General features: G+C 48.9%; 1 protein-coding gene across 1 annotated transcript in view; it reads left to right on the top strand.

The window, feature by feature from the left end:
* The window catches only part of LOC138681047 (uncharacterized), a 75,564-nt gene extending 66,653 nt beyond the window's left edge, over positions 1–8,911 (top strand). The window contains exons 29-31 of the mRNA XM_069768259.1: positions 263–366; positions 5,971–6,078; positions 7,015–8,911. Of these exons, the coding sequence (XP_069624360.1) occupies positions 263–366; positions 5,971–6,078; positions 7,015–7,220 (418 nt within the window). The 3' untranslated portion in view covers positions 7,221–8,911. The remainder of the gene's footprint in view (positions 1–262; positions 367–5,970; positions 6,079–7,014) is intronic.
* The last annotated feature ends 3,208 nt before the right edge of the window (positions 8,912–12,119 follow it).

Genomic DNA, 12,119 nt, shown 5'->3' with positions numbered 1-12,119 from the left:
TTGTGTGCGCTCCTTCTTCTTCTTCTTTGGCTCTTGTGTGCGCTCCTTCTTCTTTGGCTCTTGTGTGCGCTCCTTCTTTGGCTCTTGTGTGCTCTCCTTCTTTGGCTCTTGTGTGCGATCCTTCTTCTTTGGCTCTTGTGTTGTGTCTTCGCCTCGGTTTTCTTTTTCATTGTCTCCTTTTTCTTTAGTTGGAGCTTAATAGTATCCTTTTAAGGAGTGTTTTAGGACATTCATCAGTCTAAATAGTTTGTCAATTCTTTAGGTCATTGATGCTGGATCTGTGCCAGTCTATACCAGCACAATCCACAGATCTAGCTCGAGTAGCCAAACCACCATATTGGAAGAAGACTTCGAATGTGACAGCTGGTGAGACACTTATCATTATTTCAGCAAGATCTCTTCACGATAAGGAGAGCAGTGAGAACAGAGCAAAACAGAGTTCCATAAGGCTCTCCAGCATCCTTCAAAGTAAATATGGATAAACACAATGTTACCGCATGGGTTATATTTAGAGCAGAATCCACATCGCCAGTATCCTTGCCCACTGTCACACTCCCAGCATCGCTGTATGTATCTTATGATGCTGCTGCTATCAGTCGTGCAAAGACCATTAGTTTCACAAGCGATCACTAGTGAAAATCCTGCCATGATTTTACCTTGGATAACAACCAGACATAGCGCAGTGCTGCCGGACAATTAGTTGTTAATTGTTTTTTTTGTGTAATTGTGTTAGGTGTTTCAACTCCTTAATTCTTGTGAATACAATATCAAGCAGCAGCTTCTACCCGACCCCGGTTCTGCCCGCTGGCTTGTATCAGGGAGCAGGGGAAAACTAGTTGTCTTCAACTTCTTTAGTCTCATGCGCAGAACACAAAACCCCATTTGGAAGCGAATTGTCCAGACGAGAGGTGCGGTCTGTATGTCTCTGCTTTAACCCCTTAGCACAATATTACATATAAAATTAATCAACCCGATTGGTAAAGGAAAGAAATATGAAAACGCCACAATTGCTTTTTTTTGTCACCACCGCTCCAGAAAAAAATAACAACAAAGGCACATGAAAACGTTTCTTCCCCAAATTGGAATCAACAGGTCAACTTGTCACACGGAAATGCACCCCGCAAATGCGATTGAAAGATAAAAATGTCACAAGTCTTGGAAAATGAGGACACAACCCCCCAAAAAATTAATTTTAGATTTCTTAATTTTTTTTCTTCTCCACTTCTATGAAAAGAAAAAATCTACCAGTTTGGTATTGCTGTAATAGTCCTGACCTGGAGACTGTGGGAATGGAAGCCGTGACGGAAAACACCCCCAAATTGGCAGAGTTGCACCTGCCTCACAATTTCACCACACTTGTAATTTTTCCCATTTTTCCTATACACTTACTGTTAAGTTTTGAATGTCGACATACATATTCTCCGCACTCCTGCCCCTTATTCTCCACACTCCAGCCCCTTATTCTCCGCACTCCTGCCCCTTATTCTCCACGCTCCTGCCCCTTATTCTCCACGCTCCTGCCCCTTATTCTCCACACTCCCGCCCCTTATTCTCCACACTCCCGCCCCTTATTCTCCAGACTCCCGCCCCTTATTCTCCACACTTCCGCCCCTTATTCTCCACACTCCTGCCCCTTATTCTCCACGCTCCTGCCCCTTATTCTCCACGCTCCTGCCCCTTATTCTCCACACTCCCGCCCCTTATTCTCCACGCTCCTGCCCCTTATTCTCCACACTCCCGCCCCTTATTCTCCACACTCCCGCCCCTTATTCTCCACACTTCCGCCCCTTATTCTCCACACTCCAGCCCCTTATTCTCCACGCTCCTGCCCCTTATTCTCCACGCTCCTGCCCCTTATTCTCCACGCTCCTGCCCCTTATTCTCCACGCTCCCGCCCCTTATTCTCCACGCTCCCGCCCCTTATTCTCCACACTCCCGCCCCTTATTCTCCACACTCCCGCCCCTTATTCTCCACACTTCCGCCCCTTATTCTCCACACTCCAGCCCCTTATTCTCCGCGCGTCTGCCCCTTATTCTCCACACTCCTGCCCCTTATTCTCCAGACTCCCGCCCCTTATTCTCCAGACTCCCGCCCCTTATTCTCCACACTCCTGCCCCTTATTCTCCACACTTCCGCCCCTTATTCTCCGCACTCCTGCCCCTTATTCTCCACACTTATGTCTCTTATTCTCCTGACTCCTGCCCCTTATTCTCCACACTCCTGCCCCTTATTCTCCACACTCCTGCCCCTTATTCTCCACACTCCTGCCCCTTATTCTCCACACTCCGGGCCCTTATTCCCCACACTCCGGCCCCTTATTCCCCACACTCCTTTCCCTTATTCCCCACACTCCTGCCCCTTATTCTCCACATTCCTGCCCCTTATTCTCCACACTTCTGCCCCTTATTCTCCACACTCCTTTCCCCTATTCTCCACACTCCTGCCCCTTATGCTCCACACTCCTGCCCCACTCCTGCCCCTTATGCTCCACACTCCTGCCCCTTATTCTCCACACTCCTGCCCCTTATTCTCCACACTCCTGCCCCTTATGCTCCACACTCCTGCCCCTTATTCTCCGCATTCCCGCCCCTTATCCTCTGCACTCCTGCCCCTTATTCTCCACACTCCTGCCCCTTATTCTCCACACTTCCGCCCCTTATTCTCCGCACTCCTGCCCCTTATTCTCCACACTTATGTCTCTTATTCTCCTGACTCCTGCCCCTTATTCTCCACACTCCTGCCCCTTATTCTCCACACTCCTGCCCCTTATTCTCCACACTCCTGCCCCTTATTCTCCACACTCCTGCCCCTTATTCTCCACACTCCGGCCCCTTATTCCCCACACTCCTTTCCCTTATTCCCCACACTCCTTTCCCTTATTCCCCACACTCCTGCCCCTTATTCTCCACACTCCTGCCCCTTATTCTCCACACTTTTTCCCCTTATTCTCCACACTTCTGCCCCTTATTCTCCACACTCCTTCCCCCTATTCTCCACACTCCTGCCCCTTATGCTCCACACTCCTGCCCCTTATGCTCCACACTCCTTCCCCTTATTCTCCACACTCCTGCCCCTTATTCTCCACACTCCTGCCCCTTATGCTCCACACTCCTGCCCCTTATTCTCCGCATTCCCGCCCCTTATCCTCTGCACTCCTGCCCCTTATGCTCCACACTCCTGCCCCTCATGCTCCACACTCCTGCCCCTTATTCTCCACACTCCTGCCCCTTATTCTCCGCCACCCGCCCCTTATCCTCTGCACTCCTGCCCCTTATTTTCCGCACTTCTGCCCTTCCACCGGCAGCTAGATATAGGCTTCATCCGCAGATCTTGACTGATGGCCATCCCCTATGTCTCATCAGAGCTCGGAGTTATCACGAGTTCTGGGTTTTCACCTTTTGAGGACTGACTGCAGGTTCTCACTGGACGGAGATCTGAAAATTTTCCATCCGAGGACCGAAAACGTCAATGTTTTCTTCACCGAGCCACTTAGTTCTCATTTTTACCTTGTGACCTGGTGTCCAACATGGGGAAAGAAGCATCATCACCACATTGTCCTGGATGCTGGAAGTAGGTTTTCTTGGAAAAGGATTAGATCCCGTTCTTTTTTTTGTGGTTGTGATCTTAGGTAAGTTGTGAGTGACCCCTCTATGGATGAGAAGCCCCCACACAAGTGGTCTCAGGAGACTTTACTGCTGATAGACATTGGACTCATGGCAGCATCCCCTTCTCTTCTCCGGACAACCATTCTTCCTGATGTCCCAAACAGCCTGAAGGGGCTTCACCAGGGAAATAACTTCACAACCGTCATGTGCAGTCTGATCCCTGAACTGTTTGCAGAGTGTCAGTCTGTCTTTGAGGTTTTTCTTGGAGAGAAGCAGCTTCTGTCACTGGACTACCGCGACAGAGAGGTTCCAGAGAACCGCAGCGCTCTGGGCCTCGTTCACACACAGTGAACAGAAGCTCTTCTCCTGTTTCCTGTATTTGACCTGGCTGCTTTGTGCCAGCAGTGCAGGAGTTAAACTTGTTGCTGAGTTGCTGTGAGCTGGGTCTCTCAGCTGAAGTGGATTTTGTAATCTCCTCCTCTATATAGACCCAGCCTTGACTACAGCTATTGTCAGTGATCAGTTCTGCTGCCTGGCTTGGAGGTTGAAGGAGCGTAGTGTTGGAGCTTGGAAGTTTATTTACAGAGATTGGTGTCTGCTGTTTTGGTTGCATGTTAAACCTGTTTTCCTTCCTAGTTTTTTCCATCTCTTCCCATCTCTGTGTTTCCTCTGTGGTTGTGTGAGCATTTGGTGAGTTTGAGACTTTTAGTTACCTTGTCTTTATACCCTGTTTATTATTGTATTTATACACTGGTGCAGTCCACCTCCCTGGGGGGGGGGGGGAGAGGGGGCCACTGATAGGGCCTGCACAGGAGACAGGGATACGCTGGCGGCTCAGGCCTCCTAACCATCATAGGTACCCCTGGGATAAGGTAAAGCCAGGGCCCCATTATAGTGGCAGGGACAGATGCGGGTCCCAGTACGCCGTCCTGCCCTTATCGCCGTTGTCGGCGTGACAGCTTCTTTGTGGTCCTTCTTGACCTCCGGCTGCCTCTACAAGCTTACACCTAACTGTGTGCAGATGCACTGACACCTGCCTGCTGCCGCTCCTGAGCAAGCTCTGCACTGGGACTGAACGAAACTCACAGCGGAGTTTTCTTTATGAGGTGGTCCTGACACTTGCTAGAATTTCTTGGGCCCTGAATTCTTCTTTACAGAAACTGATCCTCACTTTGCTGCTTGCAAGATTGCCCCTAAATCAACCATTTAATGGATTATCAATAACGTCAATGTCCTGGCCTGTAAATCCCTTTTGAAACAAAGTAATGCTGACTGCCAGGTGATCTCCAGAGACCAGACTGACATGCCCCATTATAAAGCCATCAGCCTGCGCTCATTCAGTCACCATGATCGCAGCCGCCTTGTCCTCGCTAAAACTTTTTTTCCCGAGCTAACAGGAAGATCACAGAAATTATCTAATCAGTCACTTTGTGGCAAAAATGAAAATCTGTGGATATGGTTTTTTCCTTCTTGCGTCAATTTTCATAGGAAGGGACTAGTTAGCATTAACTGAAGATTAGTATGAAGACTTATCAGATGAACTTCAAAAATATTGTAAATTACCCCTACAAAAACTGAAGCAGCAAACTTAATAAAAATCCACATTTTTGGCTGCGACTGCACCGATGTAAGCAGAACTCATGGCGACATCATCGGATGAAGCGATGCTTGAAGTGACAGCAGGGAGGAGCCCCGGCTCTTCTCTAGAGATCATGGAGGAGCGGCGTCATGGACGTGCCGATACTGGGAATAGGCGTCATGCACGTGCCGATACTGGGAACAGGCGTCATGCACGTGCCGATACTGGGAACAGGCGTCATGCACGTGCCGATCCTGGGAGCTGGCATTGTGCAGTTGCCCATATTGGGAACTGTCATTTTGAGCGTGGCAATACTGGCAATTAGCTATTTTGTTGCACCTATACTGGGTGTTGGCGTCATGCACTCTCAGATACCGGGAGCGGACGTTGTGCACACCCATACTGAGAACTGGCCTTGTGTTTGTGCCGATACTGGGAACTGTCATACTACGCTCGCCGATATTGGGAGCTGGCGTCATAAACACACTGGTACTGGGAGCTGACATTGTGTGTGCCGACACTAGGAGCGGGCATTGTGCGCGACCATACCTGAAACTGGCGTTGTGGATGCCCCATGCTCGGAACTATCATCCTGAGCGCTCCGATACTGGGAACTGGCATCGTGTTTGTTTCGATACTAGGAGTTGGCGTCTTACAACCAACACTGGGAGCTGGCGTCGTGCGAGCCTATACTGGGAGCGAGTGCCATCTACGCGTTGATACTGGGAACAAACAATACAAGGATATAACAATGCGGGAAATGTAACAATTCTGTCTGTTAACAGAAGTCCCCAAACTGAAGTGTCATTATGTGCCAGGAGAATCCATGATGGTTGATGACGCCGACCCTGAGAATAACTCCACCCGGAGGAGGTCACAGTCCTTCAGCTCAGGTGAGAAATAGAAACTTTCCACCTCCAGAGATCAGCGGCGACATCACTAATTTCACAACCTCCCCAGCAGTGACGTCATTGATTTCCCGGTCTCTCCAGCACTGGAGATCGGCGTAGACGTCACAGATTACCCGGCCTCTCCAGCATTGGAAATTGGCGGCGATTTCCCAGCCTCTCCAGTACTGGAGACTGGTGGTGACGTCACCGATTTCCCAGCCTCTCCAGCACTGGAGACCGGTGGTGACGTCACCGATTTCCCAGCCTCTCCAGTACTGGAGACCGGTGGTAACATCACAGATTTCCCAGCCTCTCCAGCACTGGAGACTGGTGGTGACGTCACCGATTTCCCAGCCTCTCCAGCACTGGAGACCGGTGGTAACATCACAGATTTCCCAGCCTCTCCAGCACTGGAGACTGGTGGTGACGTCACCGATTTCCCAGCCTCTCCAGTACTGGAGACTGGTGGTGACGTCACCGATTTCCCAGCCTCTCCAGTACTGGAGACCGGTGGTAACATCACAGATTTCCCAGCCTCTCCAGCACTGGAGACCGGTGGTAACATCACAGATTTCCCAGCCTCTCCAGCACTGGAGACTGGTGGTGACGTCACCGATTTCCCAGCCTCTCCAGCACTGGAGACTGGTGGTGACGTCACCGATTTCCCAGCCTCTCCAGTACTGGAGACTGGTGGTGACGTCACCGATTTCCCAGCCTCTCCAGCACTGGAGACTGGTGGTGACGTCACCGATTTCCCAGCCTCTCCAGCACTGGAGACTGGTGGTGACGTCACCGATTTCCCAGCCTCTCCAGCACTGGAGACCGGTGGTGACGTCACCGATTTCCCAGCCTCTCTAGCACGTCACAGATTTTCCCGGCCTCCATCTCGGTGATTTTTGCATCCTTCGCCTGCTGCTCACTGAACTTTCTTTCTTGCAGTGCTGTATCAGAAGGTGACGGCCACTTTAGACACTGAAGATCCCTCAAGCTTCTCAGTGACCCTATTCATCGGGGACCGTCTGCTCCCGCGTGGCCGCTCTCACTCTTTTGCCGCCCCGCCTTTGGACTCGCTCCGCAGGAACACAACAGACCTGAAGTCACAAAATAAATCTGTGCTCAGCAAGTTATTTGCTAACAAAGAATAACGGGGACATCGCTAGGAATCCTGGGAGATGTGGTCATAACCCTGAGCTGCGACATCCTCGGCTCCTCGTCCTGTAGAGGTGGTCAGGGAACATCTGCCGTGTATGATGGTGGTGCAGGCTCCCTGCCGTCCTTGTGCCCAGTCTCTGCCGTGTGCACACGAGCCCTGCGCCGAGCTGGGGGCGTCTGCAGGAGAAAGCGCAATGTCCCAGCCAAGACCCCCATGGGGAGAGGGGAAGAACTGGGACCTGGAGCGGCCGGCAAAGCCTCTCCTTACAGTACAGCAGAATAGTGAACGCAGCTCTGGAGTATAATACAGGATGTGACTCAGGATCAGTAATGTAATATATGTACACAGTGACTGCACCAGCAGAATAGTGAGTGCAGCTCTGGGGTATAATACAGGCGGTAATTCAGGATCAGTAATGTAATGTATGTACACAGTGATTGCACCAGCAGAATAGTGAGTGCAGCTCTGGAGTATAATATAGGATGTACCTCAGGATCAGTAATGTAATGTATGTACACAGTGATTGCACCAGCAGAATAGTGAGTGCAGCTCTGGAGTATAATATAGGATGTACCTCAGGATCAGTAATGTAATGTATGTACACAGTGATTGCACCAGCAGAATAGTGAGTGCAGCTCTGGGGTATAATACAGGATGTAACTCAGGATCAGTAATGTAATGTATGTACACAGTGACTGCACCAGCTGAATAGTGAGCGCAGCTCTGGAGTATAATACAGGACGTAACTCAGGTTCAGTAAAGTAATGCATGTACACAGTGACTGCACCAGCAGAATAGTGAGTGCAGCTCTGGGGTATAATACAGGATGTAACTCAGGATCAGTAATGTAATGTATGTACACAGTGATTGCACCAGCAGAATAGTGAGTGCAGCTCTGGAGTATAATATAGGATGTACCTCAGGATCAGTAATGTAATGTATGTACACAGTGATTGCACCAGCAGAATAGTGAGTGCAGCTCTGGAGTATAATATAGGATGTACCTCAGGATCAGTAATGTAATGTATGTACACAGTGATTGCACCAGCAGAATAGTGAGTGCAGCTCTGGGGTATAATACAGGATGTAACTCAGGATCAGTAATGTAATGTATGTACACAGTGACTGCACCAGCTGAATAGTGAGCGCAGCTCTGGAGTATAATACAGGATGTAACTCAGGATCAGTAATGTAATGTATGTACACAGTGACTGCACCAGCTGAATAGTGAGCGCAGCTCTGGAGTATAATACAGGACGTAACTCAGGTTCAGTAAAGTAATGCATGTACACAGTGACTGCACCAGCAGAATAGTGAGTGCAGCTCTGGAGTATAATACAGGATATGTAATCAAGTGCAATAGTAAGTTGGAGCATGAGGCTGAGATCGTCTTCCCTTAGATACTGTAGTTACCCTCCATACATTGTATTTGTGGTTAGGTGGGATGTATTAGAAACGCTGTGGTGCTTTGTTCTTTACATTACAGTACAGACCAAAAGTTTGGACACACCTTCTCATTTAAAGATTTTTCGGTATTTTCATGACTATGAAAATTGTACATTCACACTGAAGGCATCAAAACTATGAATTAACACATGTGGAATTATATACTTAACAAAAAAGTGTGAAACAACTGAAATTATGTCTTATATTCTAGGTTCTTCAAAATAGCCACCTTTTGCTTTGTTGACTGCTTTGCACACTCTTGGCATTCTCTTGATGAGCTTTAAAAGGTAGTCACCGGGAATGGTCTTCCAACAATATTGAAGGAGTTTCCAGAGATGCTTAGCACTTGTTGGCCCTTTTGCCTTCACTCTGCGGTCCAGTTCACCACAAACCATCTCGATTGGGTTCAGGTCTGGTGACTGTGGAGGCCAGGTCATCTGACGTAGCCCCCCATCACTCTCCTTCTTGGTCAAATAGCCCTTACACAGCCTGGAGGTGTGTTTGGGTTCATTGTCCTGTTGAAAAATAAATGATGGAATAGCATGCCGCTGCAAGATGCTGTGATAGCCGTGCTGGTTCATTATGCCTTCAATTTTGAGTAAATCCCCAACAGTGTCACCAGCAAAGCCCCCCCACACCATCACACCTCCTCCTCTTGCTTCAAGGTGGGAACCAGGCATGTAGAGTCCATCCGTTCACCTTTTCTGCGTCACACAAAGACACGGTGGTTGGAACCAAAGATCTCAAATTTGGACTCATCAGACCAAAGTACAGATTTCCACTGGTCTAATGTCCATTCCTTGTGTTCTTTAGCCCAAACAAGTCTCTTCTGCTATTTTACCATGAAGGCCTGCTGCACAAAGTCTCCTCTTAACAGTTGTTGTAGAGATGTGTCTGCTGCTAGAACTCTGTGGCATTGACCTGGTCTCTAATCTGAGCTGCTGTTAACCTGTGATTTCTGAGGCTGGTGACTCGAATAAACTTATCCTCAGAAGCAGAGGTGACTCTTGGTCTTCCTTTCCTGGGGCAGTCCTCATGTGAGCCAATTTTTTTGTAGCACTTGATGGTTTTTGCCACTGCACTTGGGGACACTTTCAAAGTTTGCCCAATTTTTCGGACTGACTGACCTTCATTTCTTAAAGTAATGATGGCCTCTCGTTTTTCTTTACTTAGCTGCTTTTTTCTTGCCATGATACAAATTCTAACAGTCTATTCAGTAGGAATATCAGCTGTGTATCCACCAGACTTCTGCACAACACAACTGATGGTTCCAACCCCATTTATAAGGCAATAAATCCCACTTATTAAACCTGACAGGGCACACCTGTGAAGTGAAAACCATTCCCGGTGACTACCTCTTGAAGCTCATCAAGAGAATGCCAAGAGTGTGCAAAGCAGTCATCAAAGCAAAAGGTGGCTACCTTGAAGAACCTAGAATATTAGACATAATTTCCCCTGTCCCCAAAATCTGCTGCCTTCGGAGTAACCCTCGACACTGCCCTGTCCTTCAAGCTCTCGCCACCTCCTGTCGCCTCCAGCTCAAAAATATTTCCAGAATCCGTCCTTTCCTCAACCCATACTCTACCAAAATGCTTGTGCATGCCCTAATCATCTCCCGCCTCGACTACTGCAACATCGTCCTCTGTGGCCTACCTTCCAGCACTCTTGCACGCCTCCAGTCCATCCTTAACTCTGCTGTCCAACTAATTAATCTCTCTCCTCACTACACTCCCGCTTCACCTCTTTGCAAATCCCTTCACTGGCTCCCAATTTCCCAGCGTATCCAGTTTAAATTACTAACACTGACCTACAAAGCCATCCATAACCTTTCTCCTCCGAATATTTCCACACTAATCTCTGAATATCTTCCCTCACGTGATCTCCGGTCCTCCCAAGACCTCCTCCTTTCCTCCGCGCTTATTCGCTCCTCACTCAATCGCCTCCAAGACTTCTCCCGAATATCCCCCATCCTCTTGAATTCAGTGCCCCAACACATCGGGTTATCCACTACTTTTGGATCCTTCAAAAGAAACCTGAAAACCCATCTCTTCAAAGAAGCTTACAGTCTGTAATGACCACACGGCCACCTCAACACCATCGGAGCTCCTGCAACCCTCGACCTACTGTCTCCTTCCCCATAATCCTGTAGAATGTAAGCCCGCAAGGGCAGGGTCCTCGCCCCTCTGTACCAGTCCGTCATTGTTAGTTTGTTTACTGTAAGTGATAATTGTATTTTGATGTAACCCCTTCTCATGTACAGCACCATGGAATTAATGGTGCTATATAAATAAGTAAATAATAATAATAAATAATTTCAGTTGTTTCACACTTTTTTTGTTAAGTATATAATTCCACATGTGATAATTCATAGTTTTGATGCCTTCAGTGTGAATGTACAATTTTCATAGTCATTAAAATACAAAAAATCTTTAAATGAGGTGTGTCCAAACTTTAGGTCTGTTCTACTGTCCTGTGTACATCAGAGACTGCCCCCAGCATCCCCTGAACTAAGTGACCCCAACCTCCTGCACCGAGTGACCTTTGTCTTTTCTATTACGTTTTCTGAGTTTTGTAATGTTAATAAAGTAATTGAGACGCCGTTCGTCCCCTGTGGTCTCTACCGTTCGTCCCCTGTGGTCTCTACCGTTCGTCCCCTGTGGTCTCTACCGTTCGTCCCCTGTGGTCTCTACCGTTCGGCCCTTGTTGTCTCTGTGGTTCGGCCCCTGTGGTCTCTGCCGTTCGGCCCCTGTGGTCTCTGCCGTTCGGCCCCTGTGGTCTCTGCCGTTCGGCCCCTGTGGTCTCTGCCGTTCGGCCCCTGTGGTCTCTGCGGATCGGCCCCTGTGGTCTCCCAATTATCAGATGACACTGGTGCAGACCAAGATGGGACAGGAGAGTAGAATCCTACACAACGGTTCCAATCAGTACAGTGATGTCTCCAGATGGGCAGCAAAGAAGACGAATAGGTAGAGGAGAGCTCTACAGACACACCGCCAGCGCCCTCTAGCTGCAGCTTATGTGTGTGCAAGACCTCAGCTAAATCCATCAGAGCCGGGCTGCAGTGCCAGACATGGCCACAGACAGATGAGGCGCTGTGTCAAGGAAGATCAAACATAATACATCATAAATCTTCAGCTGAACGCAGGAGACAAGACCCACCGCAGATCGGACACTCGCCCCTCTTAACAGTTGTGATCCTCACACACACCTTTCACAGTTGTGACCCTCACCCCCCGTCATAGTTGTGACCCTCACACCCTCCCTACACAGTTGTGACCCTCACACCCCCCACTTCACAGTTGTGACCCTCACACACACCTTTCACAGTTGTGACCCTCACACACACACCTTTCACATTTGTGACCCTCACCCCCCCTTCATAGTTGTGACCCTCACACCCTCCCTACACAGTTGTGACCCTCACACCCCCCCTTCACAGTTGGGACTC

Source organism: Ranitomeya imitator, chromosome 5, assembly GCF_032444005.1.
Source record: "Ranitomeya imitator isolate aRanImi1 chromosome 5, aRanImi1.pri, whole genome shotgun sequence".
NCBI classification, from domain to species: Eukaryota; Metazoa; Chordata; class Amphibia; order Anura; family Dendrobatidae; genus Ranitomeya; species Ranitomeya imitator.
This window is presented reverse-complemented; position numbering and strand designations above follow the sequence as displayed.